This window comes from Lissotriton vulgaris, chromosome 12 (assembly GCF_964263255.1).
Source record: "Lissotriton vulgaris chromosome 12, aLisVul1.2, whole genome shotgun sequence".
In the NCBI taxonomy this organism is placed as follows: domain Eukaryota; kingdom Metazoa; phylum Chordata; class Amphibia; order Caudata; family Salamandridae; genus Lissotriton; species Lissotriton vulgaris.
The window spans coordinates 29,489,962-29,510,465 of NC_141700.1; the positions used below are offsets into that span (position 1 = coordinate 29,489,962).

Sequence of the window (20,504 nt, forward strand, 5' to 3'; positions counted from 1 at the left end):
GTGCTCCGTAGGCTTCTTTGGAGGAGTGTCTTTTCCGGAGTCGATGTCCCTTTTTGGATCGACAGGTGACTTCGGCTTTTTTGGATGAGTGTCCTTACCAGAGTCGATTGTATTCTTTGGATCAACTGGTGTTTTCGGAGCCGGTGTCTTCGGGTCGATAGGTTTTTCTGGCCTCGACGCGGGTTTAGGTACGGCGCCTTTTGCCGGGTTGACGGATTTTGGTGCCGAAGGCTTGTTAGGGTCGACGACCTTTTTTGGTTCGGCGCCCTTCGGTTGTGTGCCTTTGTTCGGTTCGACAACCACTTTTGGCTCGACAAGTTTGGGCTGTGCGGCCTTCTTGGGGTCAACAGACTTTTTCGGCTCGACGCTCTTTGGCTGTATGGCCGTTTTCGGATTGACGCCCTTCGGGTCGACGACCTTCTTCGGCTTTGGAACCTTCTTTGGGACGATGTTACTGGCCCCTGGTGTTACGGAAGGTTTCGGTTTCGGAGCCGAGTCGGATGGCTGGGCAAGCAAAACTTTTTCTGATCTTGGCTAAGGCCCTTTGGCGATGCCTTGACCGGAGCCGTTGGTAACGGGGTAGATGGTGTCGGGGGCAGGGTACTCACAGTTTGCCCTGGTGGAATGTCGTCATCGGAGTCCGAGTAGTCCTCGACGGTGACGATCTCTAGGTCCGAGTCTGGCGCTTCTTGTAGATCCTGGTCATCATCGAAGATGTTGTCCGGGTCCGGTCCCTGTCGCTGCATTTCTTGCCGGGCGGCACGTCGATTTCGAATAGTTTTCTTCAATCGAAACTGTGCGTAGGCTGGACAGCTTTCCTCCTTATGGTCTGGGGAAAGGCACTTGTTGCATACTGAGTGCTTATCAGTATGTGGGAACTTGGATTGGAATTGTGGGCACCTTTTTTAAACAGGCTTCTTTCCATCGACGGTCGGCTCACGTGGCGTCGAAAAGGCCCAACGGCCCGCGTCGATGACTGCTTGGAGATGGAAGGCTGGATCGAGTAGAGAGGTACCGAGCGAGAACAATACCGTCGAATCGAAGGCCTTTTGGCCTTTAGAAAAGTTTTGTTTTTGATTCCAGAGTTGGAGTATAGGAGTTTGCATCCGAACCCAATGGCGGAAAAAAACAATCTGAGGATGGAGAAGATGCCCATGCGCACTGTAGTCCAAGGGAGGAGTCACCCATCTCGTGATACTTCGAAGACTCTTCCAAGACAACAAGTGCAATTATCCGGACCCAACACTAGGCGGCGATCTATGCACAAGATATGAATTCAGCAGCCCACATGCCTCAAACATATTTTTTCAAATGCATATTTAGTTGTTAAACAGATGTCCTCTGCTAAGAACAGACTGGGTGGATATGGCTTTCCAAGGGGATGTTTGTAAAGGGGATTGGACTAATGTGGTTCAGCCTTGATCTCAGTTCAGACATGGCCACAGGCAAATCAGTCTGACCCTGTGCCAAAGGGGACTGTTCCCATGAGGCACAGGGTCAGACTGATTTGCGTTTGGCCATGTCTGAGCTGGGGTGGCAGAGTGGGCTAAAGAACGGTGATGGATTAAACCCAGATCGGTTGACTGGGGGTGAGTGCTTGCAATGTTCAACTCTCCGCCCATCATCACCCTTAGTTTTGTTAAGTAGGGCTGGGTGCCATGAAGTATGGCAGCTACAAGACTCTCCGGACTTGAAGTATACACAGCACTTGTGCACCTCGGGGCAAGCTGAGCCAGGCTCTCCCCTCCCCACCCCCTTAAAAATACCTATATATATAAAAAATCCTACTTTTTCAAGGTAAGGAGATGAGCCACTCCTGATGCAAAAGTAGTTAATTTATTGCCAAAGAAAGACGCGTTTCCGCCTCGCACAGGGTCTTTGTCACATGAAATAAATAAATATATATATATATATATATATATATATATATATATATATATATATATATATATATATATATATATATATATATTGCGCTCTCCCTCTCTAATTTTACTCACAGAAAGAGTTGCGACCCACCTGCTCTGAGACTCTCTAACCACACTAAGCCGGCTCTTAACACAACAGGAAACCTTGCGCCAGGCTAGTTGTTGCAGCAAATGCCAGGCTTTCTCCTGCTGCAGTGGCACCCCGCTGCCAGCTGCTTATTCCCCTGCCATGAAAGAGACATGCTGAGGATCTTTGTCCCTTGCCTCCCCCCTTACCTCTGCCCAGGAATACCCATCATGTCAGGAGCGGAGAGCTGGGCTGGCGGCGGCCTCCCAGGGTGCACAGCGTTATGTGTTTCCAGGCTGGCTCGCTTCCGCTTCTAAGTGGCACCTGGGGTCATATTGGCATTTGGAAGTGTCAGCAGACATAGCTGCAGGCGCCGCAGGGGATGGGCATAAACAGCCCTTATTAGCTAATAACTGTTTGTGTGCGGAGGTTTCACATAATCAGATGACAATGCCAAGGTCACACTCAGAGTGAGAGTCAAGATGGAGTCAGTGAGGCAGCCAAGAAGGGCTGAATTACAGGGAAAATGCTTAATAATTGACTTTTTTGTAGGTGACATGGATGCAGCATCTAATGAGAATATGCTATTGTGCCTTATACCATTCCTGTACACATGGACGTAAACACACTTTTGCAGCGTGAATATTTTCTGGATTCACATGCTTTGCATTATTCCATCATCTGGTGGTTAGGTCCGGAATTGTAGTATTTCTTTCCTTTCACAGATCCCTGCAGTAGGTGCATTAGTCCACTAAGCCACTAGAGCATGGATCTGTATCCCTGACATACAAAAGGGCAGCGCCGAGTACGCACAACACCACAACACCCTTCCCCCTCACCATCCAGCATGACACCCAGCACTCTCCTTACAGGTCACAATATAAATACAGAGCTTACTAATCATGTATGAAGCTTTTCTGGTAGCATCGTACACGACCTCCCTAGACAGCGCTTTGGGTCTCTAGTAGTGCAACGAAGCGCTGTACAAATGTTACAGAACACTCCAGTACACCTGTGTCTTGGGAGCGGTGGAGATTGGACTCAGGGATACAAGAAGGGTAGCCTGTCTGTAGGGGGCAGCTCCACTTGGTGTGGGCCCCTTCGAAAACCCTTGGGGACAGCCTCACTCGATATTGTGCCGTGGGAGCCCCTCACAGCCAGCGAAGTCTTAGCGCATGGGCAGGGCTTTAAGTGGGCCGGGTCTCACTGGTTCTGAGCACCGGAAGTTTTTTACAGGGAGCCTCGAATCAGGTCTCTATCGGGCTTTGTTAATTCCCAGACTGCAGTGACAGCAGGCACATGGATGTGCGCTGCTCACACTGCTCGCTTCTCACTAGTGGAGAAGTTACGGCATGACGACATGCCAGGTAGGATTTGTAGGGGAAGGGAAAACCTCTTCTCTCTGGATTTCCCTTCTCTGTTTGAAACTCAGGAGCAGCAACATTGCCCTGGTGTCACCAGTGGATGTTTTTTCAATATTATATTAAAGCCATAGTTGCTGCTTATTTATGTTATGCAACAAAAAACCACTGACGAAGCCAATAGTCCTGACTTGTTGTAGGTATGTTACTTGTTGTATCATATATCTGGATGCAGAGACAGAAACAGCAAAATACAAGTCAGGCGGCACACTATGCTAAGCACAGATTTTTAGCTTATCTGTTTTAAGCCACGCCCTTAATTACATTGGCCACGCCCCTTTGAGAGACTCCCCAGTTTTTTCTTCCCACTTAAAACCCTGCGCATGGGCATGCTGGGCAGTTGCCCGGGGGCCCTAGGAGCATAGGGACCCGCATGCAGACCAGAATTTAACACTAATTTTCCGTTAAACATTTTTATTTCTGTGAGTGGTTGAGATGCAGGGCCCAGTGCACTGCTTTGTCCGGGGGCCTATAATGCTGTTAAGACGGCCACGCTCACAGATACTCGGCGCTGTTCAGCTCTTGGAGACGGAGAAGAGATTAAACACCAGTACGAACACAGACACGATTCTAAATTATTGTAGTCCGTAAAAGAATGTAACCCGGGAGGTATTTTTTATTAAAAATCTAAGCATGTGACATACAGCGCGGCCTTGTTATTGCACGCCCCGGGCACATTGAGCGCTTGTCCCAAGCGGTCCATTAACAGCAAAAAAAACAGTTGAGTGCCAACGATGAGCTCCGCCCCAGAGCCGGTGTATGTCTAGAAACACGCTGTAGCGCCAGAGGCACAATTAAAGGCCTGGTGGACGCTGGTGAAAATGTTGGCTCCGTAAATTAGCGAAGATGATTGAACTGTCCATCGAGGGCTCATGAAAAGCACTTCAAGGAGCTATAAGGATAACTCAGCTGGCTGAAATTCCATCTGTGGCAGGTGAATCGGCCAATATCCTGGAAAGGTTGTATATCAGAATATCAATGTCAGAAAATCAATCTACAATATCTGCTAAAACGATGAAAGCTAACATATTGGGTAGCCGTACAGAAGTATCGATTTACTATTCTTGACTCCACAGCTCTGTACCTGTGAGGTATACATAATCCAAAAAAACAGTAAAGGTTATAGACACAGAAGTAGGACTGCAGTTTGCAGTAACTGTCGACATAAAAGTTGGACTGTTTGTTAGCTGTCGTAGACATAGAAAAAGGACTACGACAGCCACCTCCATAGACACAGATGAAGAATTACAGACGACAAATCAGATGTGTGACACAGTGAGCAATGGATTTTTAAGCTAACAGCAAGTGAATTAAGGTTTTTCGCTTTAACAATGCCAAGAACAGCCTCAAAATTACGAGCTTGCAAAAATTGCTAAAAAGCTTGCTTCATGCCAGAAGCTGAGAAGGGGAAGAGGAAGAAGAGAAAGGGATACAAAAGGCGCTATGATGCGGGAAGGGATGATGAGGTAGGCCTGCCTGTGCCTCAGAGATAAGGCGAGGGCTGAGAGAAGGCCTGTCTGTGCTTCTGAGGTGTTATGTTATGTTATTGGGGTATTTGTAAAGCTCACCGTACTCCTAGTGTGTCCTGGCGCTGACTTAACCCTACTGACAGAACAGTTGGGAGTGGCTACGGGTGACTCCACTCTCATTGAAACAACCAAGTTTTTAACTTTCTTCTAAAGCTAAGGAGAACTTGTTCCTGTCTCAGGAGAGGCGGCAGGCTATTCCACAGCTTAGTGGCTGTTACCTGGAACGAGCGTCCGCCCAACCGAGAACGTGCACATTTTGGCACGACCGACAGCTTCTGAGTTGAGGATCGCAGGGTTCTAACAGGAGCAGATGGCTGGATTCTGCTCCTAATGTAGGGAGCTCCAACATTATGAAATGCTTTGAAGACCAGGGCCATAAACAACACCCTTTTCCACACCGGGAGCCAGTGCAGGGACATCAAGAGAGGCGTCATATGAGTTCTCAGGTCAACCAACAAGACAGCCCTTGCTGCTGCGTCCTGTATGACCTGCAAGCGACCTATTAGGTAGTCGGGGAGGCCGAGATACAGAACGGTGGTGTGCTCCAGCCTAGATGTTATCAAAGCTTGGATCACTGTTTTCCTATGAAGGACTGAGAGGAGAGGGGGCGAGTTCCTCATCATTTTCAGTAGTCCGAAACAGGTGGCGGCCACAGATTGAACTTGTGCCTTCATGGACATGTCAGCATCCATTGGTACCCCCAAGGTTTTGTACGGTGGTTACTGGGCAGGTGGGGGGGACATGTCCTGAGGCCACCAATTACGCTATTCCATGCCGGGACTATATATGAAACAGATGATTTACGACTTATCAGAATTGCATAACAATTGGTTTTGCCTGAACCAGGAAAACACCTTGGACAGGCATTTGTTGACAACATCTCCTCTCAACACCGCATTTTTCTCAAAGGTAAACAACAGCTGCGGGTCGTCAGCGTACGATATGAACTTAGCCCCATGATGCTCTGCCAGGAGTGCCAAGGGAGCCAAAGTTTACAAACTAAGACTCATAAAGAAAATCCTTCCCTTCCTCCCCGAAACGGCCGGTAAAACCTTGGTAACTTCGCTGGTATTGTCCACTTTGGACTACTGCAACGCTTTGTTTATTAATGCTCAAGCAAGGGTCATAAATAAAATGCAAGTTATCCAGAATTCAGCAGCCAGGCTCCTGGGCAGACTTCCTAAATATCAATCCGCTACAGAAACCATTAGACACCTACACTGGTTACCAATCAGAAACAGGATCAAGTTCAAAACCCTCTGTATTGTGTACAAAGCTCTGCACAACCAAGGACCTGCCTTCCTCACACAAAATCTGACCCCTTACTGTCCTCCCAGATTGTTACGTTCGTCCACTCTAAATGACCTAATGGTCCCCCGTACCAAATTGGTTTCCTGGGGGGATCGAAGGTTCCTGGTATCAGCCCCGAAACTATGGAACACTTTGCCCCACTCAATAAAAATAAGCCCCTCACTCTGGTCATTTCGCAAACAGCTAAAAACTTGGCTGTTTAACCAGTAAATTCATTCCCTCTCTTCCTTGGAGTAAATACCTGAAGATAATTCAGCGCCGAGACGCCCAAGGGCCATTGTTCGCGCTCTATAAATATTATTAAAAAATAAATAAATAAATATAGATTGAACAAAGTTTGGCTCAAAACCGAACCTTGTGACTCCAACCCTCGTAGGAGGGATAGGGGTGGTGAAAGGGGGTGGCATATGGTTTGCTGGCACCCGCACAGGTCTCACCACTTCTAGGTCACAAAGGGCCTACAGAGGTAGTAGAATTACTACCCGTGCATGCTTGGAGGCAGCAGTAACTTGACCACATCACCACTTGTGCACGACACCCAACGCTCCCCCCCCACACTCCCTTCAACACATCATTCACCCTGTTCCCTCCCAGCGATCCCAAACAAGGCAGCGCACTGAAGTCCCATACAGCGCTATACAAAGAGCAGGTGACATGACCGAAGTACCAAGGCTTTAAGTGGGATGAACAAAATGGGGTGTCTCTCATTGGGGAGTGGGTGATGATAATAAGGGCGTGGCTTAAAACACATAAGCTAAAAAGTTTGCTGCTTCTGTCATTGTATCCAGATATGTAATACGACAAGTAAGATTACACCAACAACAAGCCAGGACTATTGCTTTTGTCAATTTGTTTTTAGATGCATAAGCTAAATAAGCAACAACTTTGGCTACGTTGTACATAACATTGAAAACGCATCAGTTCTAGAATGAAGAGACTGAGAAAAAACTATAACGAGTCTCTTTGAAGGCAGTGAAGAGTGGTACTGCTGCAGCAGTAAGATTATTTTTCACCCTGAAAGCAAAAATGGAGAGCAAAATAGAGACCCGTCTCAGCACCTGTGCGAAGTAAGCATTTGCACCGAGACACTATTTGAAAACAGGGACATTTCTCTGTTTAACCCCTGTACACAAATCGGGACATTTGTTTAATTTGGAGCAAAGTGTCGGACACAGAACACTGCTCCAAAAACCAGGACAATCTGGGGGAACCGAGGCGTCTGGTCATCCTAATATAGGGGGAATTAAGAACAATAAATCTATATGTACCCATACACACTTACCTTCCGAACATTAACCCCTTGGCCGCGGGGTAATTACCCCGCTGTGCTGAGGGCCGCGCACAGCGCCCCGGTGCTCGTGATGAACTCAGCTCGTCATGAGCCACGGTGGCCGTGTGCTCATGACGAGCTGAGCTCGTCACAGCCACACCCTTTCTTTAGAATGCTTGCACAGCAGGGGAATTAGCCCTGCGTGCGAGCATTGCGGTCGTTATGACGAGCTCAGCTCGTCATGAGCACACGGCCACCGTGGCTCATGACGAGCTGAGCTCGTCGTGAGCATGGGAGGGGTTAAAGTAGTCGAAATGTCTGCTACAGTATTGTTATAGCATGCTAATTGAAATACGGTTTCTGGCTCAAGACCTGGCTTTTTGAATAAGCCCAGCAATCCAGCGTCTGGACACATTCACGGGTGATAAGCTGCGCTTTACAAGTACTGATTGATTGATTGACAGAATTCCCCTGAAAACGCGAGGTTTATTGTATTATTAAATCAGTGCTTATGTTTTAGGTAACCTACAGGTAATTTTAGCAACCTTCCATTTAAGATCCCTTAAACACCATCATTTTGCTGAAAATGATTGCCGTAAAGAGATCGGGAGCCCCCCAGCCAATAATGACCATAACTGGACGAGGAGCAAACCAGATGACGAAGCACGCCGTCATCATGAGCGAGGGTCTTGCATCCTATGACTAGGCATGCCCACTCGATTAGGGTGAATAAAATTCAAAATTCTGCCTTACAATCTTTCTCTTATCTAGGCGTTCGCGAAATGTAAATTATGCTGGCGAAATTTGCATACTGTGGAGGATTTCACATTATACTTGTTACGTGAAATTCCCCAAAATACACCAATCCGGGTAATTACGTGCCATTCTAGTCAAACATTAACCACAAACACCCTAGATTAACAGAACGCGAGCACTGTTGTCCAAGGTGCTTTTTTTTTTATATCGGTTGCTTGCACAAAAAATGCTGAGGGATGCATTTCACACTAAAAAGTAACGAGAAATTATGGATTTAAATTTCGCGTAATTTGCTAAAAATGCAGATTACGCACATTTTGCACATTCTTCTTATCTAGTATTCGCATTCACCTTTGGTCAAGGTGCATTATAATTGTTGTCTATATGTACTATGGAAGGTATACAAAGGCCCAACTAAAATCCCCCCTTCCCATTACTAATGATTCCTGGACCCACAAACCCTATTCACACTGCAGCCAATGACAGCAGGGACTCTCTACCAACTTTACTTCCTGGCAAACCCTACACCGCTGGCAGAGACAGCACAAGCAATGTTTGCTATTGGACGACACCAAGAAGCACTCACCGAGGGCAGCTGTGTCCACACTGATGATCTGGGACAGAGTTGTGGCTGGTGTTTGAGTCGACTCTTCCTGCCCGCTTCCATCGTCTGCGATGGCCGTTCCATAGCTGTACCATGATTGGCTGGCCACCGTGGTTGGGAGGGTTCTAGGAAGGGTCAAGCGGCTGCCATCCTCATGGTTCAGACGAAAGAGCTGTTTGATGAACACCGACGTCTTGAGGCGGTTTTGGGTAGGGTTCTGGGGCGTGGAGTCGTAATGGCCTTGAGTGGGACGGAGTCGGCGAATGGTGGCCTTTCCTCCTCCATGTAGCATCTGGGCATTTTCTGTTGAGTCTGCTTTTATTCCATAAAAAAAGGAAAATAATTAGAAAAAGTGGAACAACAAGTCATACCAGCCACACAAGCCCAATACTAAAATACAGAGTTTTCACTTTAGAGATGATTTAATAAGAACCCAGCAGACGTCTGGGAAAGAAGGGTGTCAGAAACTAATGGACACATGCAGTTCACCCCAAGATACATCTATCATTTTCATAATAGTTCAGGGAGATATACTGTTATTTTTCAGTGGTTTTATGTTTTGGTTCACCATGTGACACAGTTACAGACTTTAACCTAAGAAAAATAAAGTAAATAGGAACACTCTGAAGAAATAAAACGAATGCATGTAAAGGAAGAAAGAGGCAGGGAAAGGTGAATATAATCTAAATAAATAGGACTAAATGAAAATATACAAAGAAATATCTTCACAGAAGAAGCCACGAGAGTTCAAAGGAGCTTGGTGATGAACCCAGAGAGCCAAGGAGAGTAGCGACTGTACGGTTGATGCATTGTGATGCATTGTGAGACTGACGCTTTGTGATGCATTGTGGGGCGGATGCATTGTGGGACTGACGCATTGTGATGCATTGTGGGGCGGATGCTTTGTGATGCATTGTGGGACTGATGCACACGCAACGGCCACTACTGAAGTTAGTAAATATCAAGGGGATGTTTTAATATCTCTGTCTCATTGATAATAGTGGTTGCTCCCGCAGATAAAGGCGGGCTCACAGGAAGTGCACTGTGACTCATTTATCTTAACAGGAAGTAACCTAATGCAGTGGTGCCTGCCTCTCTGGCCACAATAGGCACATGCTATAAACAGTGCATTGTTTACAGTGTGCCTGCGTACACTAGCGGCATGCTGCAAACAGTGTATTGTTTGCAGTGTGTCCGCATATACAAAGTGCATGCTGCAAACAATGTATTGATTATTTACAGTATGTCTGTGTACACTAAGGGCATGCTGCAAACAGTGCACTGTTTGCAGTGTGTCCGCGTATACTAAGTGTATGCTGCAAACAGTGCATTGTTTACAGTGTATCTTCTTATCTGTGTACACTTAGTGCATTGTTTACAGTGCGCGTTTGCATTGTTTACAGTGCGCCTGTGTATACTAAGTGTATCCTGCAAATAATGCATTGTTTACAGTGCGCCTGTGTATACTAAGTGTATCCTGCAAACAGTGCATTGTTTACAGTGTGCCGGTGTATACTAAGTGTATCCTGCAAACAGTGCATTGTTTACAGTGTGCCTGTGTATACTAAGTGCATCCTGCAAATAGTGCATTGTTTTCAGTGTAGCTGCTGCAAACAGTACACTGTTTACATTGCGTTTGCATAAACTAAGTGGGTGCTGCAAACAGTGTGTTATTTACAGTATGTCTGTATACACTAAATGCATACTGCAAACAGTGTATTGTTTGCAGTGTGTCTGCATGTATTAAGAGCATGCTGCATCAGTGCATTGTTTACAGTATGTCTGCATACACTAAATGCATGCTGCAAACAGTGCATTGTTTGCAGTGTGTCTGCATATACTAAGAGCATTCTGCAAACAGTGCATTGTTTACAGTATGTCTGCGTACACTAAGGGCATGCTGCAAAAAGTGCATTGCTTGCAATGTGTCTGCATATACTAAGTGCACGCTGCAAACAGTGCATTGTTTACAGTATGTCTGCGTACTTGCGAAACACTGGGTGGATGCTGCAAACAGTGCACTGTTTACAGTGTGTCTTCGTATCTGCGTACACTTAGTGCATGCTGCAAAAAGTGCATTGTTTACAGTGAGCCTGTGTATACTAAGTGTATCCTGCAAATAGTGCATTGTTTTCAGTGTAGCTGCTGCAAACAGTCCACTGTTTACATTGCGTTTGCGTAAACTAAGTGGGTGCTACAAAACAGTGTGTTATTTACAGTATGTCTATATACACTAAATGCATGCTGCAAACAGTGCATTGTTTACAGTATGTCTGCATATACTAACTGCACGCTGCAAACAGTGCATTGTTTACAGTATGTCTGCATACTTGCGAAACACTGGGTGGATGCCGCAAACAGTGCACTGTTTACAGTGTGTCTTCGTATCTGCGTACACTTAGTGCATGCTGCAAGCAGTGCATTGTTAACAGTGCGCCTGTGTATACTAAGTGCATCCTGCAATTAGTGCATTGCTTTTAGTGTAGCTGCTGCAAACAGTGCACTGTTTACATTGCGTTTGCGTAAACTAAGTGGGTGCTTCAAACAGTGGGGCATATTTATGTTAACTGGCGCATCCCCAGGGATGCGCCAGTTAATGTGCGCCACAGTGTGCCACAGCTACGCCACCCATGGTGCGCCGCATTTACAATGCGGCGCACCATGGTGCAAAAACGGTACAGATGCGTGACGCATCTGTACCGGAAATGTGGCGCATTGCTGGAGTTGCGTCGCAAGCGCGACGCAGCTCCAGCAAGGCTCGGGGGTGCCCCATCTTCACAATGCTGCGTCAAGACCTACGCCTGCTTCAAGCAGGCGCAGGGTTTTGACGCAGCATTGGCCTGAAAGTGACTGAGTGAAATCTCATAGATTTCACTCAGCCACTTTCAGGAGGCGTTCCTGCGCAGGAACGCCCCCTTATGGCGCAGGGCTTTACAACGTGACGCATCTCCTAGATGCGTCACGTTGTAAATAGGGCGCATTGTTTGCGCCGCCGTTGCGTCAAATAAAGTGACGCAATTGCGGCGCAAAGAGGCGCAAGGGCATCATAAATCTGCCCCAAAGTGTTATTTACAGTATGTCTGTATACACTAAATGCATGCTGCAAACAGGGCATTGTTTACAATATGCCTGCATATACTAAGTGCACGCTGCAAACAGTGCATTGTTTAAAGTATGTCCGCGTACTTGCGAAACACTGGGTGGATGCTGCAAACGGTGCACTGTTTACCGTGTGTCTTCGTATCTGCATATACTTAATGCATGCTGCCAACAGTGCATTGTTTACAGTGTGCCTGTGTATACCAAGTGTATCCTGCAAATAGTGCATTGTTTTAAGTGTAGCTGCTGCAAACAGTACACTGTTTACATTGGGTTTGCGTAAACTAGTGGGTGCTTCAAACAGTGTGTTATTTACAGTATGTCTGTATACACTAAATGCATGCTACAAACAGTGCATTGTTTGCAGTGTGTCTGCATATACTAAGAGCATGCTGCATCAGTGCATTGTTTACAGTATGTCTGTATACACTAAATGCATGCTACAAACAGTGCATTGTTTACAGTATGTCTGCGTACACTAAGGGCATGCTGCAAACAGTGCATTGTTTACATTATGTCTGCGTACTTGAGAAACATACTGACAGACATACTGTAAACAATGCACTGTTTGCAGCATGCATTTAGTGTATACAGACATACTGTAAATAACACACTGTTTGAAGCACCCACTAGTTTACTGTTTACATTGCGTTTGCGTAAACTAAGTGGGTGCTTCAAACAGTGTGTTATTTACTGTATGTCTGCATACACTAAATGCATGCTGCAAACAGTGCATTGTTTACAGTATGTTTGCATATACTAAGTGCACGCTGCAAACAGTGCATTGTTTACAGTATGTCTGCGTACTTGCGAAACAGGGGGTTGATGCTGCAAAAGGTGCACTGTTTACAGTGTGTCTTCGTATCTGCGTACACTTAGTGCATGCTGCATGCAGTGCATTGTTTACAGTGCGCCTGTGTATACTAAGTGTATCCTGCAAATAGTGCATTGTTTTCAGTGTAGCTGCTGCAAACAGTGCACGGTTTACATTGAGTTTGCGTAAACTAAGTGGGTGCCTTAAACAGTGTGTTATTTACAGTATGTCTGTATACACTAAATGCATGCTGCAAACAGGGCATTGTTTACAGTGTGTCTTCGTATCTGCGTACACTTAGTGCATGCTGAAAACAGTGCATTGTTTACAGTGCGCCTGTGTATACTAAGTGTATCCTGCAAATAGTGCATTGTTTTCAGTGTAGCTGCTGCAAACAGTCCACTGTTTACATTGCGTTTGCGTACACTAAGTGGGTGCTTCAAACAGTGTGTTATTTACAGTATGTCTGTATACACTAAATGCATGCTGCAAACAGTGCATTGTTTACAGTATGTCTGCATATACTAACTGCACGCTGCAAACAGTGCATTGTTTACAGTATGTCTGTGTACTTGCGAAACACTGGGTGGATGCTGCAAACAGTGCACTGTTTACAGTGTGTATTCGTATCTGCGTACACTTAGTGCATGCTACAAGCAGTTGATAGGTTTCATTCTCGATGCCCCGCCAAATGACATTTACATATGCAAGTTAGCATCATGTGTCTAACTGATGAAGTATACACTTATGCTCTTACGTTATTTTTATTGCTCATGTGATTATTCATTTATACGTGTGGTGATATTTGGTTTCCTTAGCTTAGCTTGTGTGCCTCCATTTTGAGTATTCTTCTGTGTCTGCGAGTCGCACTCGCTCATCCACCCCTCCCGTAGGAATAAGAAAATCACTAATGCAGCAGTTTTCGTTTCTCAGCTAACTGTGGCCGAAACTAACAAGTTCCTTATCAGTAGTGTTCTCATGCACCAGAGACGCTGAGGCTCGGCTCCGCGGCCTTGGGCAAAGATAGCTAATGTTGCCTTTGCAGGTGCAGATGCCTCTTGTATGATGCCATTGTTCCTCTCTCTGGTGTTCAGTAATTTTCCAGAAGGGGCGTGTTTAACTTCACTGTACCATGTTATAATGTATTGCTGTGATGATATGAGTTAGTCCTCTCGGCGCACTCTTAGGGGTGAGGTCGGACAGGGCCCTCTCATATGGGAGTTTGTGGCCTAATAAAATTATCTTGTTTATTCTTCTCCACTGTCCGGCTGACTTCTTACTGAGTAACTATAGGTGAGTGTGGTAAGTCACTCGGGTGGATTTGAGCCACGCTTATCACAGTGCATTGCTTACAGTGCGCCTGTGTATACTAAGTGTATCCTGCAAATAGTGCATTGTTTTCAGTGTAGCTGCTGCAAACAGTGCACTGTTTACATTGCGTTTGTGTAAACTAAGTGGGTGCTTCAAACAGTGTGTTATTTACAGTATGTCTGTATACACTAAACGCATGCTGCAAACAGGGCATTGTTTACAGTATGCCTGCATATACTAAGTGCACGCTGCAAACATTGCATTGTTTATAGTATGTCTGCGTACTTGCGAAACACTGGGTGGATGCTGCAAACAGTGCACTGTTTACAGTGTGTCTTCGTATCTGCGTATACTTAATGCATGCTGCAAACAGTGCATTGTTTACAGTGTGCCTGTGTATACCAAGTGTATCCTGCAAATAGTGCATTGTTTTCAGTGTAGCTGCTGCAAACAGTACACTGTTTACATTGCGTTTGCGTAAACTAGTGGGTGCTTCAAACAGTGTGTTATTTACAGTATGTCTGTATACACTAAATGCATGCTGCAAACAGTGCATTGTTTGCAGTGTGTCTGCATATACTAAGAGCATACTGCATCAGTGCATTGTTTACAGTATGTCTGCATACACTGAATGCATGCTGCAAACAGTGCATTGTTTACAGTATGTCTGCGTACACTAAGGGCATGCTGCAAACAGTGCATTGTTTACATTATGTCTGCGTACTTGCGAAACATACTGACAGACATACTGTAAACAATGCACTGTTTGCAGCGTGCACTTAGTATATGCAGACATACTGTAAACAATGCACTGTTTGCAGCATGCATTTAGTGTATACAGACATACTGTAAATAACACACTGTTTGAAGCACCCACTAGTTTACTGTTTACTTTGCGTTTGCGTAAACTAAGTGGGTGCTTCAAACAGTGTGTTATTTACAGTATGTCTGCATACACTAAATGCATGCTGCAAACAGTGCATTGTTTACAGTATGTTTGCATATGCTAAGTGCACGCTGCAAACAGTGCATTGTTTACAGTATGTCTGCGTACTTGCGAAACAGTGGGTGGATGCTGCAAACAGTGCACTGTTTACAGTGGGTCTTCGTATCTGCGTACACTTAGTGCATGCTGCGTACAGTGCATTGTTTACAGTGCGCCTGTGTATACTAAGCGTATCCTGCAAATAGTGCATTGTTTACAGTGTGCCTGTGTATACTAAGTGTATCCTGCAAACAGTGCATTGTTTACAGTGTGCCTGTGTATACTAAGTGTATACTGCAAATAGTGCATTGTTTTCAGTGTAGCTGCTGCAAACAGTACACTGTTTTCATTGCGTTTGCGTAAACTAGTGGGTGCTTCAAACAGTGTGTTATTTACAGTATGTCTGCATACACTAAATGCATACTGCAAACAGTGCACTGTTTACCTTGTGTCTTCATATCTGCGTACACTTAGTGCATGCTGCAAACAGTGCATTGTTTACAGTGTGCCTGTGTATACTAAGTGTATCCTACAAATAGTGCATTGTTTTCAGTGTAGCTGCTGCAAACAGTGCACTGTTTACATTGCATTTGCGTAAACTACATGGGTGCTGCAAACAGTGTGTTATTTACAGTATGTCTGCATACACTAAATGCATGCTGCAAACAGTGCATTGTTTGCAGTGTGTCTGCATATACTAAGAGCATGCTGCATCAGTGCATTGTTTACAGTATGTCTGCGTACACTAAATGCATTCTGCTAACAGTGCAGTGTTTGTAGTGTGTCTGCATATACTAAGAGCATGCTGCATCAGTGCATTGTTTACAGTATGACTCTGCGTACACTAGATGAATGCTGCAAATAGTGCAGTGTTTCCGGTCTGCCTGACTGCTTACAGTTAGCACAATATACATACAGCCAGTGCAGTGTTTGCATTCCTAACTTGCATCGGCCGATCGATGCACATTATTAAAATAGACCCACATTTATAGTCTACAGGGTATATTTACTAAAAACTCATGGAACGCATGGCAGCTACCGAAGCGGCAGTTCTATATGGCGTTAAAGGAAGAGAGTACACGTACTGAGAGACGGCGCTGTCGTTCTTGCCCCTACTCCTGGCACTCCTCACTGTAGTGCAACAGTGGTGACTCAAGCAAAGCATATGTTTTGTACAAGAAGGATACCCTTCCAGGACATAAATTCATGCTTAGACGTAGTTAACACATTGTGTAACTTTGTATGTGTGTTGAACAGTACAGCTCAAATGCAAACTTGGAAAAGTTTTGAGAAAAGAAAACTTTTTTCACACATTACACTTTCCTTGAGGAGGCATTATCTTTGATGATGATAGATAGAAATAGTGCACTATTTCTATCTATGTCACTCCTGTTAGACACAAAATAAAATGTTATGGTCTGTGTCTGCTCATGTTACACATGTTATACAACTACAGGTCCTAATTCACAATTTTCTGAGCCCATGAGTGACACGCTTCCAACTTAAGTGTGAAGACACACTCATGGAGAAAGGTTTATGAGTCTGGCTCACAAGCAGACTCAATTTGTTCAAATAGGAAAACAGTGATTAAAAAGAAAAATGGGCCAACTGGGCGCATAGAAGACACCTTTGATGCTAAACCAGAGTAAAGAGAAGGACAGGCTGGAAGACATCTTCATAGAAGGGGTCATCAATAAGAACTTAAGGAGGAGATATTTGCCAGAAAATGAAGGTCATTTTCAGAGACCCGTGAAAAGTTTTGCCACCCTCTCAAATCAGGCAGTCGTTCCTTACCATGACCACTGCCATCGTCTTCCGCATTGCCTGTCTCAAAGTTCATCGTGTCCGAGTTTGCTCTCACAGATGTGTCTGTGAGCTTGATGGACATAGGAGTTGTGTTGGACTGCTCGCTGGCTGTCATTGATACGGACGAGTCCTCGGGGAACAGAGATGCGTCTGTGCCCTCACTGGCTTTGATGGAGACGTCCTCATTGGTCATTGGGGGTGTATCTTTGGCCTCATTGTCCAGGGCAGATGCTTCGATGTGGTTATTGGCTGTTACCGGGTCCTCTGCCTCCTCATTGGCCATCATGGATGTTTTTGGGTACACATTTGTAATTGTAGATGTTTCTGCTTTTTCATGGGCTTTTACAGATGCACTCGTGCTCTCGATCAACAAGGATGCATCTGCACGATCATCGTCCATGTTAAACGGATCTGCAGCCTGATTGGTCGCCATAGATATACGTGTGTGCTTTTTGGTCGTACGGCCAGCCAAAGTGGGGGCAGGTCTCATTGGTAACGTTAGACTCTCTATCTCTTCATTGGTTAGGTGGGAGAGATCAATCTCCAGCTGTCTGTCTGAACCTGGATCTGGAGTGGACGCTACGGCCAGTCTGCGCGGGACAAGCTTTCTGGTTATTTTCTGGGTGGTGAGCTCCACTGAAGACACAACATATTGGTTTCAGGAAGAAAAAACATCAAACAGGTTAGGATTTCATTGTGAACTGATTTCCCAAAACATGTGTTAAAATGGAATATGATGGAATATGAATTAAATATGTTACATGTATCCATGCACCACAACCACAGTGGCATAAAACCCATATTTGACAGAGACCCATGAAATATGTTCCATATTTCACAGGAATGACATCATGACAGTATCAGCAGAGCTTTACCATTGCCCATTGTTTTATTAGTAACCTCTACATGAAAGTCAGTGCAAAGCCGGAACATTCACATTGTAATCAGGTTACATTGTTAGCTGAACACTACAAGACTAGCTTCAAACGTCTCTGAAATTAGTCTCTACCCTGTGTTTAAATAGCAGTACATGTGTGATAGCCGAGACAAATAAAAACGCTCTAAATGCAAGCAGGGCAATCATTAGTAGAACCTTGCATGAATAACTCTGAAAATCTCTTGGAATAAACACTAGATCTCATTCTCCTATTCCAGTTGCAATCAAAGCCCGTTATTAGCTCTGCTTTGCTGGCAGTAGCTTCAACAATCTCGGATTCCTGCAGCCAGAAAGCCTTTTTAAAGAAAGCAAAGCCCATTTTACCTGAAACCTTTTATTCTTAATTAAATCCACCTTTCTCTTTTATTTTTTTCCTACAAATAGTCAAACAGTACGGTCAGGTAATTTACTGTTTTCAATAAACACTTCCCTGTTTGAAAAAGAAAGTTTGCATTCAAATTGCACTGAAAGGAATACCTTATATATAATGGATAGCATGAGCTACATTATTCTGCATTGCTATCTCTGAGTATGGTGACATTTACTAACTTGTTGACATATAAGCTCGGGGTTTAGGTTCTTACCTGAATCCCCTGATGAAACTATAGGACCGTAACTCAGGAGGTTCTCTCGTGAATGTGTGAGTGTGTATGTATGAAATCCGGATCAGGAATGAATATATATATATATATACACACAAACACACACACATATATATATATATATATTCACTGAAAAAACATAGGTTTCACACCAGTTATAGTTAGGAATTAGCATTTACAAAACCTATTAAATTCACTGAAAAAAACATAGGTTTCACACCAGTTATAGTTAGCTGGAATTTTTTTTAGTTGGACTCACTATAACTTGCGCGCCTGCAATGCACTGCTGATGACGTCACATATTACATCACTCATGACATGGTCAGTGACATCACTCATGACATCACTGATGACACCATCCAGTGAATGTGTGTCTTTCTGAAAAATAAATATGTTTTATATATGTATTTGTAAAGGTCGATGGAAGAATAAATGTTTAAATAAGTGTGTAAATGGATGTTTTTTTATTAAAATATTGATTGGTTAACTGGCTTATTAAGTGTATCTTAGTGAATACATATATTAGCGAGTAATTTTTAAATATTTAAATATATGTATCAGTGTTTCACTTTGTGTATAAGTGGCTGCATGGGTTGGTGAGTAGCTACGTGTGTGTATATGGGTTATTAGATTTTTGTTTAGTATCAGTATGAGTTTCTGTATGGTTTAGTGGGGGTATTACTTAGCACATAGATGCATCAATGACTGACTCACTGTTTGTATGTATTTTGAAGACAGCATATGTGCAGGACTGTATGGGTGGATGAGTGTGTATATATGTGTGTTAGTGATTGAATGCCTGCCTCACTAGTGTCTTTATGAGTAACTACATATGTTTTAACGTAGTATATGTGAGTATTGATGAATATAAGTAAGTATATGTGAGAGTGAGAGATTGAAAGAGTTCCTGTTTAAATAAGTATGCGTTTCTATAAGTGATTGTTTAAGAGAGTAAGTATGTGTAAGTTTCCTTATAAGTAATGTGCTAGTGTGTGTTTAGCTGTATATGCAAATAAATGGATGTTCATTAGTTTATTTGCATGTGTGATTATGTGTGTGAGTAACTTTTGGATGACTGTCGGTGTGTAACAGGATGTATAGGTGTTTCCCTACATATGATGAGTGAAGATATGTATGAGTGACTATGTAGAACTGTTGGTGAATGAGTGGATGTGTATATAGATGGTGGAATTACTGAATTGGTTGTTGTAACTGGTATGGGTATCTCCATTTTTTTGAAAATGTTAGTTTCTATTTTTGAATATGTGTTTCAACGGTTACATTACACTGAAAGGAGGTCTGTCATTCTGTCACAAGGATGGTGTTATCAGTGATGTCATGAGTGATGTCACTGACCATGTCATGAGTGATGTAATATGTGACGTCATCAGCAGTGCATTGCAGGCGCAAGTTATAGTGAGTCCAACTAACTATAACGTGGGAATTTCAATGGTTTTATGTCAGTAAAATTTCCAGCTAACTATAACTGGTGGGAAACCTATGTTTTTTTCAGTGAATTTAATAGGTTTTTTAAATGCTAATTCCTAACTATAACTGGTGTGAAACCTATGGTTTTTTCAGTGAATTTCAAAGGTTTTTTAAATGCTAATTCCTAACTATATAACTGGTGTGAAACCTATGTTTTTTTCAGTGAATTTCATAGGTTTTTAAATGCTAATTCCTAACTATAACTGGTGTGAAACCTTTGGTTTTTTCAGGACATTCCTGCCAGAAGACAATATCCCATATAGGCCAAAGCCACACATTGTATGGGAGTTTTTTTCCATCCCAAGTGGCCTCAAAAAGGTGAATGCGCCAAAGGTGACTTGCCTAATCTGTAACATGGAACTTTCAAGGGGGAACCCTAACATAAAAAACTCATTTGGCAATAACACCATGATTCGCCAAATGCAGCGCAGGCATCCCAACAACTATGCTGCGGCAGAGGTCCGAGAACTGGCCACAAACCCTCCCCTATCTTCACCCAGCACCTCCAAAAGAAAGCAACCCACTCCATCGGGACCAGAGACAAGGGAGATGGTCCCAAACATACAACCCCAGTTT

General features: G+C 44.1%; 1 protein-coding gene across 3 annotated transcripts in view; it reads right to left on the minus strand.

The window, feature by feature from the left end:
• NCAN (neurocan) overlaps window positions 1-20,504 on the minus strand; it is a 400,988-nt gene that overhangs the window by 130,863 nt on the left and 249,621 nt on the right. For 2 of the 3 annotated variants that reach the window (XM_086946852.1, XM_086946854.1), the window contains exons 9-10: window positions 16,890-17,537; window positions 8,869-9,201 (exon numbers count right to left, since the gene is read on the minus strand). In XM_086946852.1, coding sequence (XP_086802978.1) covers window positions 8,869-9,201; window positions 16,890-17,537 — 981 coding nt within the window. The remainder of the gene's footprint in view (window positions 1-8,868; window positions 9,202-16,889; window positions 17,538-20,504) is intronic. The other variant, XM_086946853.1, reaches the window with a different exon arrangement.